Source organism: Corvus brachyrhynchos, unplaced genomic scaffold (assembly GCF_000691975.1).
Source record: "Corvus brachyrhynchos isolate BGI_N302 unplaced genomic scaffold, ASM69197v1 scaffold4, whole genome shotgun sequence".
NCBI lineage: Eukaryota > Metazoa > Chordata > Aves > Passeriformes > Corvidae > Corvus > Corvus brachyrhynchos.
Window position 1 is genome coordinate 3,030,790 of NW_008237878.1, and position 20,750 is coordinate 3,051,539.

General features: G+C 53.3%; 1 protein-coding gene across 1 annotated transcript in view; it reads right to left on the reverse strand.

Moving 5' to 3' along the window:
* The window catches only part of TEX264 (testis expressed 264), a 39,331-nt gene extending 18,587 nt beyond the window's left edge, over positions 1 to 20,744 (reverse strand). The window contains 4 exon segments of the mRNA XM_017732402.1: positions 12,835 to 12,974; positions 12,977 to 13,046; positions 18,734 to 19,025; positions 20,381 to 20,744. Coding sequence (XP_017587891.1) covers positions 12,835 to 12,974; positions 12,977 to 13,046; positions 18,734 to 19,012 — 489 coding nt within the window. The 5' untranslated portion in view covers positions 19,013 to 19,025; positions 20,381 to 20,744.
* Between the last annotated feature and the right edge of the window lie 6 nt (positions 20,745 to 20,750).

Here is a 20,750-nt window from a genome sequence, read left to right on the forward strand (position 1 = left end):
ACAAGCCGAGTGCCTCCAAAGCCGGGCTCTTCTGCCGGCAACCGAGGCAGCAGGGGAGGGGAGCAGCTGCTTTCAGCGACCTTTGCAGTCTGGCAAATGCTCCTCTGCCAACAAAGGATCGTGAGTTTGACTGTGCAGATCAATCAAGAGGAGAAATCAAAGCAGTTAGGCAAGGACAGACCCAGCCTGACTCTGCCCTTCCACAAGGATCCCATATGTTCCCAGATGTGCTCCATGAGCCGGTAATGCTCCAGAGATGCATCACACCATTCAGCTTTCCAGATCTTTCCCTCCTGGGGAGCCAACTCCCCATCTGCACCACTGCTCTGCTCTCCCAGGCACCCCAAACCATTCACTGCTCTGTGCAACACCATTGACCTCAGCACATCAGCCAAAGCTGCAGCCACCAGAGCTGCCCCAGATCCTCATTAGTGCCCTGAGACCTGGAGGTCATCCCTCCTCCTCCCAGTGCTGATGTCCCCCTCAGACTCTGGGTACCTGGAGGATGGGGAGGGCTTTGGGGGAGCATATCTACACCTCTGCCCCCATCTGCCCTTCCCCAAGCTGCCACAGCTTGCCACAGGCAGGAAGTGTACTCTGCCTGCTGCAGCGCTGTCCCAGAAAGGCTGCTGGGTCTTGGATAGCAAGAGGGGAGGAATTTGGACACTGGTCCTCTGCCCCAGGACACAACAGAAAGCCAGAGCTGTGCCAATGCTATGGGTCCCAAAGTAGGTCCCACCAGGAGACACGGCTTTGCAGGGGAACAGGTGGGAGATGAAGGCAGTGGCTTCTTGGGGTGGCAGGACCTGGGCAGAACAAATGAACTTTGAACTTGGCACCTAGAGGTGCGTGTGAGAGAGGAGGAGGAAGATGCAGGAACAGAGAGGAGTCGATGGCTGTGCTCCTCCGCTGTGAGCCCACAACATCTGGCAGCCCCTGAAGCCACTTCTGCTTTGCTCATTCCTGAACTGCTCGGCAGAGAAGTTCCTGAGCAAGTCTTTCTCCACACTGACCTCTTGATAAGCTTTTGCCAATTCACGGTCTGGTTACTGAATCGCTGGGAGGACCTTACCCCAAGCTGTGAATCCACACAGCGTGAAGAGCAGAGCAGCTGGCCCCAGCAGATGATAGATATCTACCTTCCTGCATGTCAAGGACCTGCCATCAGCTCCAGGCAGAAATAAACCCCAGAGTAAATGAGAGTAACCGGCCATCCAGTAGCAGGGAAAAAATGCAGGTGTCCACAATGGGAATGAGGCCATGGTTTCTGTCCCTGCAGCCTTTCCAGAGTGCCTTACAACCTTATGGAGTGGGAACAGAGCCCATCAGCAAATGCATGAAGCCAACAGGCAGCTGCAGAGAGGGCCACTCTGTCATCAGCTATGGCACATTCTCTTCATCCCCCAGGGCCATGACACCCCTTCAGGTTCCCTTTGAAAGGCAATAGCCCCCAGTGCCGTGCTGGGACTGGGGCTCCCAGACCAACCATTCTCCCAGCTGCCTTAGAGTTCCATCTTTGACCTTCAAGCAGCACCTTTGCCTTAGAGTCCATCTCACAGAGCCGTGAAGGGAAAGAGACACTGTAGCAACTTTAAATGCACCAGGAGATTTTTCTGGTTGGTGGTGTGTGGAATGGGCGAACACAAGCAGAAATTTCCAGGGGTCCTGTGATGCAAATGTGCCCATCCACAAGTTATCACTGTGATAAGCAGCCAGAGCCAGGAATGCAGAGCAGTTACTAACTTGCTCTCCCCACTGTACTCAGCTCTGCCACCCCTCTTCATCCCTTCGGGGTTGTTATAATTCCTCACATTAGCAGAAGATGCAGGTAAAACCATCTGTCTGTGAGTGAGCAGCTGGTGGTCATTGTACAAGCCGCCAAAAAAAAAAATCATCCCAATTACTCCACAGTGACAGAAAGTCCCAGGCATCCTTCTGCTCTGAGCCTTTGAAATGTAAAGCCTCACTGTTTGGTGTCATTTAATTTGGAGCTCAGCCTCAGATCAGCAGAGCCTCACTGAGCTTTAGGAGGAAGCAGCCATGCAAAACACACATGTGCAAAATTCAGATGTCAGTGGCCTGGAAGACAAGCATACCCCAAGCCTCACCAGTGACTCCATTTTGTGGCTCCAGTGTCTCTCTTTTGCCATCCCAGTGCCAGAGGAGGCCGATTCTGTCCCAAAAGCTGTATGGAGACTCAGCTCCAAATCAGTCCTAGTTTCTCTCTGGTACCCAGGAGAGGTGACCTCCCATCATCATCTCCCCTCTTAGGAAGGTTTGTTCCTCTCCTCCATGCTGGAAGCACATCCTTTTAGGACTGCAGACCCAGCCTAGCAGACCTGGCAGGGCAGAGGCATCCTACCTAAGGGAGAGCTTATCTACAACAAATCCAGCAGAAATGCATCTGCTCAAGCCAGGCATGAGCCTCTGCCTCCTCACACTCACCACAGCACTGAGGAGCCCACGAAAGATGAATGTTGGGTGGGCTGGGGTTGGACTAAAGGCACTGGTCCATCAGCTGCTGATCTACTCTTGAGGGTAATGGGTACCTTCCATCTCTTACCAACACTGCATTGCACTAAATCCTGAGAGAAATCAGCTCAAGGGTGACAGAGGACAAGCACTGGCTCGTGCTCCCCAGGGAGCTTGGCCCCTCTGTCCACTGTGGTCTGACAGCAGGGGAACAAACACCTGTCCTTGCTGCCATGCAATTGGAGAGGTGCCAGATGACCCACCCAGCACACTGGACACGAAGGTGAAGAGAACTGCCATGATCTGTCACTCACTCGGGATGGAGCAGGGGAAGCAGTACAGGAAGCTTGGACATCCCTGCCATGCTGCAGACCTCTATCAGCTGCCTCAGGGCAGTTATAGTCTGGAGCAACCCCTTCCAGCTTCAGGCGTGAGTGGTGGAGTTACAAACTGCCAACATTTGTGTTACAGGCTCTGATTTTCCCTGGTATGGCTGAAGCACAGGCTGGAATAAGCTGCCACATGCTGGGAAAAAAAAGGCACAAAAGGACTCCTGGAGCTGAGGGTTCACGGGCACCCCCCCAAAAGACTGCAAGCCAATAATTAAGCATAGTTCAACCTTCCTCTTTCAAGGAGCTCATAGACCAGTCTGCAAGCTGCTCTGGAGCCCTGCAACAGCTGAGGCAGCTGGATACCATGAAGATTAACCCAGTCCTGGCAAATCCAGACGAGTTCAGAAGGCCAGGATTTGGCAGCCTGTTGGGACAACACAAGTTGTCCTGACAATAAACAGCCAGTGGGTGTTTGCTCCTCAAAGCAGGATGGGATGTACTGGCTGTATGTAGGTCTGAACTGAACCACTGCACCTTTCCATACCCTGCACCCACTCCCCAAAGGTTGTGAGTCCCCCTACAGGTCCAGGCGGAGCAACAGCCACCAGGCAACAGCACAAAGAGAGGAAAAGCACATGCTGAGCCTCCCCAAGATGTGAGCAGCTCCACAGACCTCCACACCTGTCATGGTCATGAGGCTCTGGACGCCTCCAGCCTGCTGCCTCTGCCCAGGGCCACCAGCACACAGCAGCATCAACTCCAACAGCATCCACAGGGCAGCAGCTGCTGCAGGCGGGGGGAGATGACACGGCTTTGTGTGTGTGTGTATCTCCCTGTCAAACAAAGAGACCCCAAGAGACTTTCAGTGTGACCCTTTCCTTCAGAGCAAACAGCTGGGCTCAGCCACCTCACTGGTGCCCCAGCCACCGGTGCAGCCCCAAAGCTGTGCCTTGCCTACAGCACACACGCTCTAGGCATGAGGAGGAGCAAGAACTGATGTTGTTCTTTCGTCCCTGTGATCCGATCACCACCCAACCTCGTGATTCATCCATCCATATTTTGACTCGGTGCAGAAGAGAAATGTTTTCACTCTCCTGCCCTCCTCAAAGCAGGGCCTTTCCTACCATTTTATACATAACTAGAATCGAGAAAGTGCAAGTTAGTCACGGCACAATGGTCCCTTTTCTGGAGGTAAAAATGCCGCTGCTTTCAAATGTATTATCTACCTGCTCCACAGGTTTCAAAGTGGGAGCTTCACAGCCAGGGAAACTGGGCCAACAGCATTTGTTGGAAAAGAGCAATATTTCTGTGAAGCTGTTCCGCATTTGATTGGGTTAATTTTGCTGTTTCTTAAGCCTGGCACAGCTGGCAAGGTCTGGCTCAGAGGGCTATGGGGAAGAACCTGTCCAGACAAAACTCATTAAGACCCAGCTAAATAATTACAGAGAGGCAAATCAATCTCATCCTTGAGTTAATTGACTAGCTGTCAAGAAGGGAAGACCCCAAGGTTCAGGACACTGTCGCTGCTGGAAAGAGCTGGACACGTCTCCAATGCCTGACAAAGAAAACCTTTTGAACTGACTGCATCCTCTGGGATTCTCTATAAATACATCTGGGGAGAGCATATGAATAGATCAAGTCGATAAAGAGATCTGACAGAAAAGTACTGTAGTATTTTACTCTCCCCCCTTGCCCAAGGCAAACCATTTCATTTCTTTCTCTTCCTTGGACACCCATATGAAATATCCCTGGCTTCTCCCGTGATCATTAATCCTCACTGCAAAGGAGAGGGGGAAGCAAATCTTTTGTCTGAGAAGATTCATCTCTGTGATAATTTTGCAAGGGTGAGCAAGTCATTACAAGGCTGCTCTCCCAGCTTTCCAAAGCAGCAGCTCAGGAGGGTGAGGTGGCTTCCTACTCCCTCCTGGGACGAAAATGCCCCCAACCAGGACCACTGATTGACAGCCAACACTGGTCCAGGCTTTTGGTTGTTGGGCCATCAGGGATGCCCACACAGTTTGGCATGCATAGGAGGGCAGGCACTTGAAGTTCACTCTTCTTCCAGGAGCTGCCTTTGGAAACGCTCCTGAAAAAGGAGCTGGGATGGCAATAGGATCAAAATGCTGGATGTCACAGGAAAGCACCCATTGAGGCAGAGACCTGGGGCTGAGCTGCCAGATGGAGCAGCCTTGCCAGGGATGTGATGGAAGCCCCATCACCACAGGCTTTCAAGATGTAATTGGGTGCTAGATAACCACGTTCCCTTTCCCATGAATGGTTGTACCAGACTCTCTTTCCAGGTCCCTTCCAACCCGGCCTGTTCCCATTTTGTAATCAGTTAGAACTGGGAGGCCAAGTGGCAGGAGCCTGCATCCCACAGCAGCTGCTTCCCTGGAACCAGGACTCTCCTGCCTGCTGCTGGGACAGACTCTTGCACAGAGTCAACAAGAAGTTGAGGAAAACCCGGGTAATTTCACACATGCTACAAGCTGCAGAGGCAGGGAAGGAGCCTTTTAACTACCAAAGCTCAAAGTTGGTCAGCAAACCTTTCCTGCTCAAAGCAGCAATGCTGTCAGAGCTGCAGTTTTACACTTGCCCCTGTGCAATAGCTGAATAGCAGAGCCAAAACAGAAGCTGCACAGTTTGCTTGCAAGAGGAAAGGTGTGTGCAGGCACAAGGCAGCAGAACTGCAGGAATGGCACCAGCACAGGCTGGGAAACCAGCACACACTGACTGGTGCACACTGGCGTGCCTGGCACAGGTCAGTCCTGTCAGCACTGAACACGAAGCACGGGCAGTGCGAATTCACCGCCCACCTGCAAGGACCAGAGAGAAGTTGACAGCAGAGGAGCTGCCTGGGGCTGCCACATTCCTCTGGGGAAACAGGGAAGTGGGGATGCCTGCTGCGAGTGGCAGGAGATGTGACGCAGAGCTCCCCGTATGTTCCATCAGCTGCGCGGGAGGAGCGCGTTCCCTGCAGACACAGGTTAAACGGACCCGTTCCGCTGACCGAGCCCACCCCGCTCCCAAGGTCCCCACGGCACTGAACGACATTGCCCACCACACTCCCTTCCACCTGGCTCAGCTCCCAGCCTGACGTCGTGGGCATTCTGCCCTCCCCACGCTGAAGGCGAGGTCATTCTCGCTTGCAGGACTGAAACATCTTTGGATTTTGCTAAAAATATTTAGTTACTAAAAGTCGCTGTGAATGCACGAGCTGATGTGATGTGACATCCAGCTGGGGGGTGCCAACCAGCAGTGAGCGGGCGGCCTCGCTGCAGAGAGCCCACTGAAAACCAGCTGTCAGTGCAGGTCAGCGAGAGATGAACGTGCCCGCAAAGGCACGGACACCTCGGGGTCCCTCTCTGCTTCCTGCCGCTGCGTGTCACTTTTTGGACAGGCTCGAGCTGGAGCACCATGGTGCCCACGCCTGCTCCTCCTGCCCAGCCCAAGATCCAGAGCTTCACTGGCTCCTGGCAGAGAGCACACACCAGCCAAGGGCGTTCTCTGGTGCTTGTCCTCAACATCAACCAGGCTGGTGGACAACCAGGAATGGTCCATGAACAGTGCACGAGCTACAAGTGACATGACCTACAGCCCAGCTTTTCCTGGACTCTGTATCCTTACTCCAAACACCTGACAGCCCAAGGCCCATTGGCCTGTCAACCTATCAACTCTGGTCTCGTCCTTGCCATCAACACAAGATGGACACATCAAATCCTCTATGACTCTCTAGGATTTTTTTCCCCCCTGTTATTATTTCATGTGTGAGGATCACTTACCAGCAGTGTCAGGTAACCTCCTGTCTTCTTGGGAACCCTACAGACCTACACCCAAGAGCACATGGGCTTAAACTGAAGGTCATCCCACCCAGCCAGGCAGCTGAGCCACCACCCCTATCCCCAGCACCCTCCCACAGTCACACTGGGGCATGGGAAGAAGGCATGAGAAGGATTGAGGGCTGCAGAAAGACACTGGCATATTCTGCAGGGTGACCCATTGATGCAAAGAGGAAGAACATAAACTGGATGAGTCTTGCCAGACCCACATGATGAGACACTGAGGGCAGCAAAGTCCCAGGTTAGTGGTGATACGTTCTGGATAGAGGTATCCTGCTCCTCCTTCTCTCTAGAGATATGGACATATGGCTTTGAGTGGCCCTGGCTCAGCACAGGCTCCACCTCAGGCAGTAGTCTTCAGCCTCTGGTCCACAGAGCTTGCAGGAGAGCAAAGGAGTTCATAAGGAAAAATGAAGCTGTGACTCAGGAACACAGGACTAGACATCTGTTAGTAATTCCTAGACCTCTGGAGGAAAATTCAGGCAGGAGTTGATTGGCTGAAGCTGCCACTGTGATCAGCTCTCACGCACGTGCAGACTGAAGCCTGAGCTGCTCACACACGACAAGCTGGCATTTAAAAATGCTTCATGCACAGAGCCTGAAATAAATAAACTAAATCATCCAGGAGAAAGAATTTAAGTGGAAAAACATCCCAATAATTGAGCCATTTTTGCAAATGTTTTATCTGCTCCCAACCCCCAACCCCAGCCTCCCAACACGGCAAAGCAAAAGGATGGCCTTTAAAACACAAACCACCTGGGATGGGAACACAGCTCCACAGACCTTCATTTAAAACAGCTGGGAGAAAAGGATTTTCAACAGATCTGAGCAAAGGCAGCAGGCTCAGCAGCATAGCCAGGAGAGCCAGAGGGGAAAGATGAGTGCAGCCTCACAAGGGCACTGAGGCTCAGCTGCCATAAAGAACCACTTAGGCTCCCAGCTGCCCCCAGACAGAAAGGCATCCACGTTACAGAGCTGTTTGGGACACTAGGTAGGGGAGCAGAGTCTGAAGGATGGCACACATCCCAGATAGGTCATCCAGGGAAAACCTCAGCAGCACCAGTGAGAAGGGAGGAGTGTTCACTGAGTATTTCTGTACTGAATTTGGGACAAAGTCAGACGACGTGGGCAGAGCATACGGGTGAAATGTTTGCTCTTCCATGACAAGATAAAATACATGGCTCACAGGCCCATTTTAACATGCTGAAGTCCCTGCTGACAAGCTGTCCACATGTCAAAGGGTGATCTCTGGCCAGCTGGAGATACTAAAACATCCCAGGAGAGACAGCAGCCTGTACCTGCCAACATTCAGTGGGTAAATAGCTGACTTGAACAAGCACAGACTGGCCAGGCGAAGACAGCCAAGGCAAAGTATACAGATGGCTGCAACTGGGCCAGATCACCAGGAAGCAAAGGAGATCAGCATAATTAATGCCAACCACTCGTTTACAGCTGTCAGATCCTGTTGGCAGATATGATTTATTTTTGTGGGGAGGGCGGGCTTGACTGATAAAACAAACCAGCACTCGTGCCATTCAATCAAGCTCAGAGAAGACGTAGGACTTGGCATCATTTCCCATCTTTAATCGAGGAACTACAACTCCATCAAAGGGCAGAGGCACATGTTTGAAGTTGCTATTAGCTGGCTCAGAACAAACCCAGGACTGGGGGTCTGTGGCAGGGGCCAAGATCTCCACCAGAGATTCATGTGCCACAGCAGTATGACCATTGCTGAAATAAAGCATCTGTTTGAGCTACTGACAAGTCACAGAACTTTCTAAGTACAAAACAGGTCCAAACAAGAAACCAGAAATTAAGGCCAGAAAATATGGAAAGCACTAGAAAACACGGCAACTTTTCAAGCTTTGTATATTTAGCTTAGCAAAGAGAGAGGCCAGAGGTGACCTCATCCTAAACTGCCATAGCTGACAAGGGAGCAAAGCCTGCTCCAAGCTAATGGCCCAAGGAATAACACATTTCCCTGGCTGTAAACAGGAAGAAGCCATGTCCTTCTAGCACCTTGTGGAGCTCCTTTTATGGAGAGCTGAGGTGTGGAGGAACACGACAGCGTCTGTCAAGCAGGAGCCAACCTGATAGTCTCCCAAATCTTTCCTAGCATCACTCAGCCACTGCTGCCTGAGATCTGCACTGCAAAGGGATGATTCACAAGCCCATGGAAGTGGGATACTTGTGATTACAGAGCCCAGGGGGAGGAAAAAACCTGGGAGTTTTGCTGAAGTTGAAGGACACCTTTACAAGACCATCTAAAGACATAAAACCCCAGTTTTCCAAGTTAGGCAGAGTCAGAGCTTGAGGTCAGTCAGCTGGTGCTCTGGAGGGTGCAAGGCAGCCAGGATGTTACTGGCATCCCTCCACTTCCACATCCTCCTTGGATGAAGAGAGCACAAAATTGACCCAAAAAACCCACAGAAAGAGGACAGGTTGAACGAGGCACTTCTAGGGCTGCAGTGGGAGACACCTGGCAGCTCTGCCTTGGATACAATTAGCCACCTCTCCAGCTGCCAGAGGAGATCAACAGCCAGGAGGTCTAAGCCCACCCACCCAGCAGTGCCCACTAGATGCCAGAAAGGATGCAGAGAGATGCAGGGACACACAGCCCACCACAGAAAGCCCAGTATACCTAAACCAGAAGAAACACTCCTTGAAATGGCAGGAGGGGAATAACCCACTCCCAGAGCTGTCAGAAAGGGTCCCTGCCAGAGAAGAGCTTTCTCCTTTGCTCCCAGGAGTTGGGAGTGCCAGGTCTGACAGGCAGCTGTGTTGTGGGCCAGGAATGCACATCCCAGGAAAGCAGGGCACACCTGCCTGGAGGCAGGGAGAAGCAACATCAGAGGTTATTAGAGAAGAAATGCTTTTAAGGGACACTAAATAACCCCAGCCTATGCCTTAAATAACCCATGTTCAGAGTAATGAGCCAGCAGCCTCTCCTGGGCTCCTCAGAAGGTGATTCTAGACAGTAAGTCACTGCCAGCCTGCCATCCCTGGGGAAGGATGTCCTCTTACCTGCCAAGGATGGCTGCAGCCATTTCCCCACAGCTCCCAAAAGCCATGCCTGCACCCAGAGTCTCAGGGAAACGCCAGCTCCTGAGCTCACAAGAGCCGGGGGGGCAAAGATGTATGCTGCAAGGACAGCCTGGACATGAGACCTCCTGCTCCATGCCAGCCCACCTCCCTTCCACCCTTAATGAAAGGAGACTCATTATTATTAAAAGAATTCTCTTCGTAAATTATTGTTCAAAATTTGTTTTTAACTTTTCCTGTCCCTCCAAAGCAGCAGCAGACTGGGAAACACAAAGTCAAGACTGCTGAAAGCCAGCACCACTGCACCCTCACTGCTTGGGAAACATGAGCCACAAGCATTCCTGGTTAACTTCTGCACAGCACCAGCAAGCCCAGAGGGAGCCACACATCTCATCCACATCCACCAACCTTCAGGACTAGATGTCCCCAAGCTAACCTCATGGGAAGCCGTGGGAAGGCTTCTTTCAACTCTGCCCCAGACTTCCCCACCACCTCTCACTGTCCTCTTTCCTCAGCTGGACCCCAAACCCTCAGCTCCTTTGCCCTACACGCCCACCTCCAGGCCCCTTCTCCTCCCATTCCTCTTCTCTATTTTTCAGCCTCTCCAAAGCTTTCTCTGCCCTCCCTCCCCACCTTGCAACCCTCTTTGGCCTCCTTCAGCTCCCTCTCCATCTCCTGCTCTCCCACAACTTCTTTCTAGGACTAGGCAGCCATGTCATCCTCCCCCCACTTCCTCTAATTCCCTCTCTCCATGGGAGCCAGCATTTCAACCCTGCCACTGAGTCCCCCTTTCATGCCTCATGGCTTTTGCCATCCCACCTGCTGGGATGGGAGACCTGTGGGGGACCTGCTCTTGGCAGGCCTGACCCCCAGCTCTCATTAACAGCACCCTTCCCAAAGCAGGCACACAGGAAATAAATAAATAAATAAATAAATAAATAAAGCAAATCTGTCTCGCTACTCTCTCGGGTTGCTTAAGGGAGTTAGGCTCTGGGGGTGGGATGAAGGATGCTATTTGGAGAAGCTGTCTCCATGGCAACCCCCATTCCCACCACCGAGCGGGCACAGGTCACCTGTTTCCATGAAAGTTTCCCCCTTCCCTCCCAATCCCTCCACCCCAGGAAATGCCAGAACAGCCGCAGGGGTGCAGACAGTCCAGTCCGAGGGAGAAGCAGCAACGACACGAGAGAAGCAGCAGGGATGCTGCTGGCACGGCTGCAAACAGCCTCCCAAGTCCCCTGTGAAGAAAGAGACTCACACTGAGAAAGGCAGGGCATCCCCCGCAGTGCAGTGTGCAGGGAGCAGCAGCACCCACTCCCCTCTGCCCCACCTGGCATGGCAAATCCACCCTCTCCCTGCCTGTGTCCCCACGGTCATTGCCAGATGGGCAGGGGGGCCCTGCTCTGCTGCAGGACATTTGGACAGACGCAGGCACCCTGACCCACGTGCTGCTGGGACTGGGGCAGAGATCAAAATGTGTCCCCTCCCTCTGCACGTGGCTGTGGGCGCTGCGCTTCCGTTTGATTTCAGTTATTTTAATTCAAAATCGGCCGCTCCCATTAAACACTCCCAGGTGCTCCCAGAATGACCCACGGTTCCCTTTTTAGCTCTAATAACTCCATCTCTCATGCGACAGATGCGCTGCCGGGACCTTTCCCCAACTCAGGCAACGTCAGCCCGGTGTCTCCGAGCACTCCCGCGGCCAACCTGATGCTCCCGCCCGCGCCAGCCCCCTCCGTGCACGCCCGCGCGTCCGCCACAGGGCTGGCAGCAGCGCCCGATGCCCCCGCAGCAAAACAGCCGGCACAGCTCCAGGAGGAGACACAGAGGATGGACTGAGAGGATGAGAACAGGGAACTGCTTCTGCTCTCCAGATCGGGGGGAAGCAGCAGTGGTGGTGTCACCTACTGCCAGTGTTAATGCATCTTCCACCAGTAGCAGCGGGCAGCTCCCTGCGGCTGGGGGGGGCAAGAGGGGCGGCAAAGAGGCCCCAGCTGAAGTTCCAGGATTGGCACCCAGGCAGCCATCCTGCAGCACAGCGCAGGCTGGAGGGATTCACACGGTTCCTCCACAAGGCTGGGAGTTTCGCCAGGAAAAGCAAGCTTATAAATAGTGTGTTTCAACACGAACCAACGAAAGCGTCAGAACTCGACAGTCAGATAAGCTAAGGGCAGGGTCGGCAAAGAGGCCCCAGCTGAAGTTCCAGGATTGGCACCCAGGCAGCCATCCTGCAGCACAGCGCAGGCTGGAGGGATTCACACGGTTCCTCCACAAGGCTGGGAGTTTCGCCAGGAAAAGCAAGCTTATAAATAGTGTGTTTCAACACGAACCAACGAAAGCGTCAGAACTCGACAGTCAGATAAGCTAAGGGCTGAGCACCGGCCCCTCCACAGCATCCGCCCCCACTGGGAAGGACAGTCCCTTCCCTCCATCATCCAGCTGGCTGGGACCTTCCTTGCTCTCTGGAAAGCCTGCATCTGGAGGTATCTGTGTCAGATATGCCGCTTAGGAACACCCTTGCCACGGCTGCTCTGGTTGCCAGAGCAAGGCAGCAGAGCTGGCTTCAAAAAGACCACAAGCAGCAGGGGTGGCCACTCAGGGGCAAGGGCAAACACAGCAAACAGCAGCCAGCTGCCAGCCAGGGCCAAGAGCAGCAAATTTCAATGTATTGCTTGAAAAGAAGTTTTCATAAGCCCACAGGCCAGAAAGTTTCTAACTTCTCCTCCTGTCCCTGAAGAAGACAGCTGCCTCACCGGTGAGGCTGGCACTCAAAACAGAAGTTCCATGGCATGAAGCATTACACTGAAGGGCCCATACCTGCCAGATCCTAACAACAAGAAAGAGACTCAAGGGGAAAATCAGCTTTTATCTCTGCTTTAAGGAGAAAAGCAGCAAGTTATTAGATGAGAACTTGCTTCTCATAAACACAAAACAGCAGAAAAGACACCCCTGTGCCCACAAAGCGAATGGAAGGACATCCCTGCTGGGGAACTACCTGCCAGATTGCAAAAGGAAGAGATCTTGATGGTGGTGCCCAAGGGAAGGCATCAAGAGATGACATGTCAGAGCAGCCCCATCAGCTGTCAGGAAGAGAAGCCTCTGACAGCCCACTGAACACATGCAACGCTCCTCACGCCACACTCGCTAACCTTGATGTAAGTGTCAAGGGCTGGGTGGACACGGTTGACTGCCAGATGGATGGACAGCGGCGTAGTGAACGGGAAGGTGGCCATGACCACGTGGCTGGGAGCAGGGAAGCTGAAGATCTTAAAGCCATACTTCTGGAACTGTTAACCGATGGCTTTGCGTCTCCCTCGCTCAGGATGCGGCCTATGGCGAAGCGGCACTTCTCTGGAGACACCTGATTGAAGGGGACAGACAGACAGGGTCAGAAGAAGAGAGAGGCTTGAAACTGGCCAAAACCTCAATCTGCTGAGCATGGAGGCAGGAGATGGCCATAAAACAGTAAAAGCAATGGCCCAGCATGATTGGGCACACCAAGGCAGGTGCCCAGTCCTAACCCAGGCTGATCCAGGCCTAAATCATCTACACTCCTCCCAGCCTAAATGCACAGCCCAGTGGGGAAGGTGCTGCTCCTCTCCTTGGAGGGTAGAGGGACTTGCAGCAGAGAAGCTAACCCCCACCAAGCGGCTCATTCAAACATGTCACAGGTGACAGTCACTGCAGGAAATGTCTCCTGATCCTGCATCAGAGACCCCACTGTCACCAAGTGGTCACTGCCATCCCCTTTTGCTGGACACCCCTGCAAATCATGGAGGGGGCTTAGAGATGGGATCACAGCTTGCCTGGTTTGCCTCCACCCCACCCTGGGCACACCAAGGCAGGTGCCCAGTCCTAACCCAGGCTGATCCAGGCCTAAATCATCTACACTCCTCCCAGCCTAAATGCACAGCCCAGTGGGGAAGGTGCTGCTCCTCTCCTTGGAGGGTAGAGGGACTTGCAGCAGAGAAGCTAAACCCCACCAAGCGGCTCATTCAAACATGTCACAGGTGACAGTCACTGCAGGAAATGTCTCCTGATCCTGCATCAGAGACCCCACTGTCACCAAGTGGTCACTGCCATCCCCTTTTGCTGGACACCCCTGCAAATCATGGAGGGGGCTTAGAGATGGGATCACAGCTTGCCTGGTTTGCCTCCACCCCACCCCCGAGGAAGTCACCTGGCAGCCATGTGCACATGCCACCAAGCAGCATGGGCCACTGGCACTAAGCTGGAGAGAAATCCAGAGGCTGCTGGGTCCTTCCAAAGTAGGCACACTCAGTATGGTAGTTTTGGGGTGGGGAAACTGAGGCAGGTAAGACTTGCATGCAGTCACCCAGCTGTTTGTAGTAACACAAAGAGAAAAACATTCACTTCTATCCTGAACCCCAACAACATACAAAACCTAAAAGATGCTCTCCTTACAAATTTGAGGATGCCTCCCATGGGTTGCAGGGCTCTCAGCCCAGCAAGTGGGGTGCTCAAACCCCTGCTACCAGCACAATGAAGGCCCATGGGACTCCAGCCATCTCCACACCAAAGCTGACCCAGGCCAAAACTTTGATTTCTAGTTTTTAACAGAATCCCACCACTCGAGTCCAAGCTTACCCACAGCCCTGGGCAGGAATGTGGGAGGGGGCAGGACAACCCAGCCACTTTCCCTGATACAACCTAAAGGCACAAAGGTGTCACAAAACTCTCACAGGGACGATGTGAAGCAGAGAGAGGATGCACCAAGGCCAGCGTTTTACTGGTTCCCATGCCCATGCAACGCCACAAGGGGATCTGTGCTCCCTTATCTCATCCCTAACTTTGCTGCACTAAAGCTCACCAAAGCTGCCTCCTGCAGTGTAACTTCTCTCTCCACACTCCTTGCCCTGCCTTTCCCTTAAACACTTTTTGATGTCGCACGGCGGGACCGTTCCGGAAGGGGAACACAAGCAGCTGTAAATGGAAGGAAGAAAGCAGCCTGTGGAGCAGCATCCATCAGGCTGGGGACACGTCTCATGGCTCGCTCTTGCCCTCCTGCGCTGCAAGAGGGAGCTGCACACAGGCCTGCGCCCAGCATCCATCACTGCTCCGGGCAGGAAAGGAGAAGCAGATCCACCCCAAAGACAGCAAGAGGCAGCCGTAAATGGCATCCCTGGGAAAAGAGCCAGATGAAACAAGGAGATATGGAAATCTCGATTAAATTCCTTTAAACATTCAATCTCCATTTATGTCCTGAGCAAAGACAGTTCAACCCCAGCCCCAGAGCAACTGTTGGAAGGACTGGAGCGGGCAGCAATGCTAGGCCAGGAATGTTTGCTTCCTCCCTTCTCCTTTCCTTTTCACAGCAAGTAGCCCCACAAGGGCAAAGCCCACGTCAAGGGAGAGAGGGAGGGAGGGAAGGAAGGACAGAAGGAGGGAAGGAAGGAATGCTCCACTTAAAACTAATTTTTCCCTAACAGATTTGTCTTTTCCAGTAGGCAGGTGCTGATCAAAGCCTCTGTTCCCCCAAGCATCCTGACAGAGCAGTTCTGGAAATTATTACTTAACCTATCCAGCAGCTTTGCCGATTGGAGGAAAAGACATTTCTGCATTCACAGAGCATTCTGGCCTTATCTATCCAACACTTGAGCACGGGCTGGTTGCTGAGCACACAGACTGCAGGCAAAAGGCCCTGGCATGTGCCCACAGCTATACATGAGCAGGAGCTTGGCTGCAGCTGAGCACAAACCCACCCGCCACATCCAGTCCTTGCTGAGGAGTTATTTTTGTTCCTGCCAGAGGTGGGAAAAGGAGGGACAAGTCCTCTGGGCTGCTAAATATTAAAGAAAAAGGAAAAAGAAAAAAAAAGTAGTTGAAATTAATATTAATCTTGTCCATTAAAACACATAAAATATTGCTGGCAGGGGTTTGGCAGAACTCGAGGAGCATCCTTGTGTTAATGTTGGAGAGCCAAGAGTCAGCAGGGAGCCCCAGGGACGCTGGTGGCAGCAGCTGCCCTGAGGCCTGGCATGCCCCTGAGGCAGCCCACATGCTCCAGGCCATGGGGCTCCCCCCAGCCCCCCTCCCAGCCGAGAGTAGCACATGGCTGCTGCTCTCCAGCTCAGCATTCCCATCCTCTCTCCTAGCCAGAGCTTCCTTTGACCGTGAGTCCACCAGCACAGTAATTGCCACATGGCACTGGCTGGTCACCAGCCCCTTCCTGCCCCAGTTTTGGGGGCACCAAGCTCCCCAGGAGCCATGGCTGGGGGTGGCTGGCTGGCCAGAGCCCTCCAGCACTCTGCCAGCGACACTGTGGGACGTAGCCAGCACGCTCTGCTGCCTGATGACAAAAGGTCTATTTTTGGAGACAAATCAACATCCGTGGCAAGTGGCCAGCTCTGGGAGGGGCAGCTCTGCCAGAAGGTGCTTCACCAAGGTCAGGAGAGCACTGAGAATGAGGAGGAAGAGGAGGAGGTCATCTCTTCCTCTCAGGGGAAAGGCAGCCTGGGTGACCGATCCCACCCCGCAGAACCTCCAGGAATGAGGAGCCAGCAGTGCACACCATCTCCCATGCCAGCATGGTTCAGTGGATATGAGCACACAGGGTGCCCCACGGGATGCTGGGGTGCTCTGCACCTGAGCCAGCATGTCAGGTATGAGCGTTGCAGTCTCCAGCCAAGAAACCAAGCCACAGCTGGCCCTTTCTTCACCTGCCCAGAGGCAAGAGAACCATCTGCCCCAAACACATTTTCACTCCCAGCACCCTGCCTGGCCTGACCTGCCTGTTGATGACATGTGGATCTCTGTTGGAACCACTTCAGGAGCCACAGATCAGCCCGTGGAAGGTCCCACCAGCACCCCAGCTGCTCCAGCAGACCAGGTCTGACACTGTGCTTGTGGATGGCAGGCGAGGGGGCTCCTGTTACTATGCAGAGCTGCAGGCACTGCAGCTACATCCTGCACAGCCCCCCTGGGTCCCAGCCACCACAGTGACTACAGAGACAGGAGGCTCAGGCCAATGTCACCTGCTCAATGTCATGAGCAAAGGCAACCCTTCCAGAGAAGGGCAAGGTCTGTGGGGCTGCCTGACAAGCCCTGGAGGGCAGGTTAGGCTCTTGCCACAAGGAGGAACAGTTGGCTTCCAAAACCCTGGCTGGCCACCAGAGACAAGGCCTGCAGCCCCACTGCCTTCTCCAGCCCCAGGGTGAAGGCAGAGATGCAGCAGCTACAGGAAGAGGAGAAAAAGAGACAAGATCTGAAAGGGGAGGCAGTTTGACTCTGTACTGACAGCCCAAATTTTCAGGTTCACGTGGAGTTACTCCTTCCTAGCCTCACCTGGTGCTACCAGGGAAAGCATTCCCTGTGCCAGCCAGGGCAGGAGTTACCACAAATATCCTTATCAGTATCTGTGGGCCTCAGCAGTACAGGCTTCTACTAGCCCAGGCTTCGGCAAACAAAGAGCCAAGGCACAACACCCTTGACACAATGGCAGCTGAAAGGCGGCAGGGCAACCGCAGGCACACGCACACCACACCCTTGGAGCAGGACAGCACTGGGAATGGACACTGAGCCCTTCCCACAGCACTGACTGCCTGCTCTGCGTCCAGAGACCACGGCAGAACAAGCAGCAGCATCAGGACTCTCAGCTCCAGGTGAGGAGCTCAACTCAAGGACACAAATTAGTGGCAGTGAAATGGCCGCTCTGACCACGTGAGTCCTGGCACCCCCAGGCGCTCTCCATGGCTCCTGCTCCAAACATGACACTTCCTCCAGACAAAAGTGTCCAAGCATGCCTAGTCAAACCCTGCCTCTGCCCAGCTCACCCTAAGGAGAGAAGTCATCTTTGCCATCATTCTTCCCAGGCCAAGAGGCACCATAGTGTCTTCTCTGCCTCCCATGATCCAGGTAAGTAGACACAAGTCAGGGCATCACAGGATGTAAGGACACAAGGTGGCTGAGCACACCAGGCTGCACTGTGCACTGCCAAGCTCAGTGCTTTCTCACCTCCAGTATCTTCCTGTCACAGCTCACTCAGCACTATGTTTTCATGGACAAGTTCTTCCCTCAAAGCAGGTCCAGTCCTTGAGAGTACCATCTTGCAATCAATGAAACAAGGCTTCTAAAACAGGACCAGCCACCCTCAGAGCAGAAGAACTGGGTGAGGGCTACCAGCCCAAGCACTGTGCCCTGCACCAGCCCCCAGTACACGTGCCCAAGCACACATGCACAGCTGCTGGCCATTCTGTTGTCCCTCCTCCCCACAGATTCCTCCACGGTCACACTAGCTACTGCAGAATTACCGGGGAGCCAGGCTGTCTGCCCCAGACAAATGCCCACATGCCATTATTTGGAAACCCCAGAGTCACCCGGCATCAGCAGCCAGGTTCCACCCCCCCAACAAGTTCTGATGCACTTTTGTTTGTTCCTTGCCTTTAACTGTTCCCATGGAGTACTGGGCTCTGGCTGGCAGCCATCAGGCAGCGTGCTTTCTGCTCACCTCTCAGCCTGAGGAGCATCATGGAGCAACTGTTTCATCAGACAGGAGCCCTCAGCACGCAGCACCTGAGGTTTCAGTAAGAACTCTCAGGGGATGGAAGAACTACAGGGAAGCTCAGAAACACATGAGAGCACTAGAAACGAGAGAAGGAGTATGGATGAGAACAGACCAAGCTGAAGAGACCACCTGCTTTCAACCACAGAGCTTCAAGTCCAGAAGGAGCCTTGGCTGCACTTCCCAGGGAACATGCCAAGGAATGCCTCACCTTCGGGTCCTGAACACTGGCTTCTGTTCCATAGCCAGATCTGTTATCTTGCTGATACCCTGTTCAGCAGAGGATATCAGAAGATACCAAGCTTTGCTCACCCAATGCCTTTCAATCAGGATTATGCAAAATCTCATCTGCTTTCAGGTGCCTTTCCCACAGAGGATCCTCTGTAGATCTGGGAGACCTTGTGAACCCCAGTGCTCACCTACAGAGGATGGGCTGCACGTGCCTGAAACACAATTAGGGAGCATCCCGAGCCAGGAACCCGGGTGCTGACCATGAGAGCGTGCTGGCCTCGCCGGGCACACCTTACCGTGTGAGGGTTGTCATAGTAGACGCCGATGGAGCAGAGCTTCGAGGAGATGCTGCAGCCATCCGTGAAGAGCTGCCCGGATTCTCCATATGGGCCCACCCTGAACTTGTAGGCCAGTGTCATGTTGCCGACAGGGGGGGAGCCAGCACTCACAACCACCTCGGTGAAGAGCCCCGAGTAGACGACGAAACCGAAGATGGTCAGCAGCAGCAGCACGACCAGCGCCGCGATCAGCCCCAGCAGCACCCAGTCAGTCATGATGGACTCCTGGTGCACCATGGCTCCTGAGGCACTGGCAGCAAGAGCAGAGAAGAAAAAGACAGGCAGTCAAGCGATCTCTCGGGCAAAGAACTGCTCTCTAAAGTGATTTATTTGCAGCTAAATGCACTCTCTTCTCTCTTCCAATTCTTCTTATGTGTGAAGCTTAATAGAGTGGAAACCCCCCAGAAGCCTCCTGCATATTAGTCCCACATTGCATCAGCCTGTTCCAATTGGTCACCAGGTACAAATCATATTGCTTCAACACCACTTGGGAATGAGGTGGTTTTGAAGGGAGGACAGAGAGGCATCACCTCCATCTCCCCAAAACTGTTCAAATCCAGTTCTGCAGCCAGGGGAGACCAAAAGCCACCCTGGGAGCCTGCATCATGCAACAGATAACAGATACACAGCAACTGGGCTAAGGATCAGGGAACCATAATAAAATAATTTATCATTTATAGATATCAGGCCCACTGTAACCAGGGCAGCCCCTTTGTCAATAAATCTAGAAGCCCAGACATTCCTGCAATGACCCAAATCAGGACCATACCAGTTCAGATCCAGATCCAAGCACCCAGAGAGGCTCAGAAGAAGCTGAAGACCCAGCTAGAAAAAGCATTCCCAACACACTCAGGTACAATGAATTACTGGTATTCCTTTTAGATGTCTTTTTTTAAACTAAAAGAGTTTTTATAACTTCAACAAAGGCTTCCTGTTTTGTTTGGCATCTTGCGCTCACTGTGGGACACAGCAGCCTGGTGAATACCTCCCTCTTGTTTTCCCCCAGCAAGTGCAACCACTCTGGGGAGTTGCAACCCAAACCATTCCAGGAGAGTTGTTTGTGTTTTACACTCCCTTGAAACACAGCTCTGGTCACAGGGAGTGGTTGCGATGCCCCCCTGGGACTTTCACAGAAGGTAGGTTTGGAAGTGAGTGTCGAAGTAAACAGTCCACCTTTACCTCTGTGTGTTGCTTGTTTTCACCCACCAAGTGCAACCACTCTGGGGAGTTGCAACCCAAACCATTCCAGGAGAGTTGTTTGTGTTTTACACTCCCTTGAAACACAGCTCTGGTCACAGGGAGTGGTTGCGATGCCCCCCTGGGACTTTCACAGAAGGTAGGTTTGGAAGTGAGTGTCGAAGTAAACAGTCCACCTTTACCTCTGTGTGTTAGTAACACACTTTGTCCACAAAGAGTCGTTCACCGAGGCTGCTGCTTGTTCACTCAGCTTTACAAGAGAAAAGCCACATCCTGGTAGGAAGTGCAGGCGGCTCCGCTCTGCTCAAACCCAGCAGGCAGAGATACAGCATAACCAAGCCCTGCTGAGCCCAAACCGGGGGCCACGCTCCTGGGCTGGGCACCATCTCACACCATGACCCCACTCACCTGAAAAACCAGCTCAGCCCAGAAATGCTTCAAGACATCTGATCCACAGGGGTGCGGGATCTGTGGCGCTGCAGCAGGAAAAAATAAGTATCATTGCTTCCTCTCAAACTCACGGGGCCAAAAGCAGCAAAACAGCTGCGGCAGAGCAGCCGAAAGGCGCCCGGTCACCTCGGACCTGCTCCCCAGAGGAGCGGTATCCCGAGGAGGACCTCGGGACCACGCAGGCCAAGATTTCTTCCCAAAACTCTGTGGCTGAATGCACGGGCACCAAGAAACATGGAAATGGGAAAGGAACGGTGAAAGAGGACGATGTCCTGCCTCTGCGGGTGTGTCCCAGCACGGCCGGCCCCCGGGAAACCTGAGCCGCCCC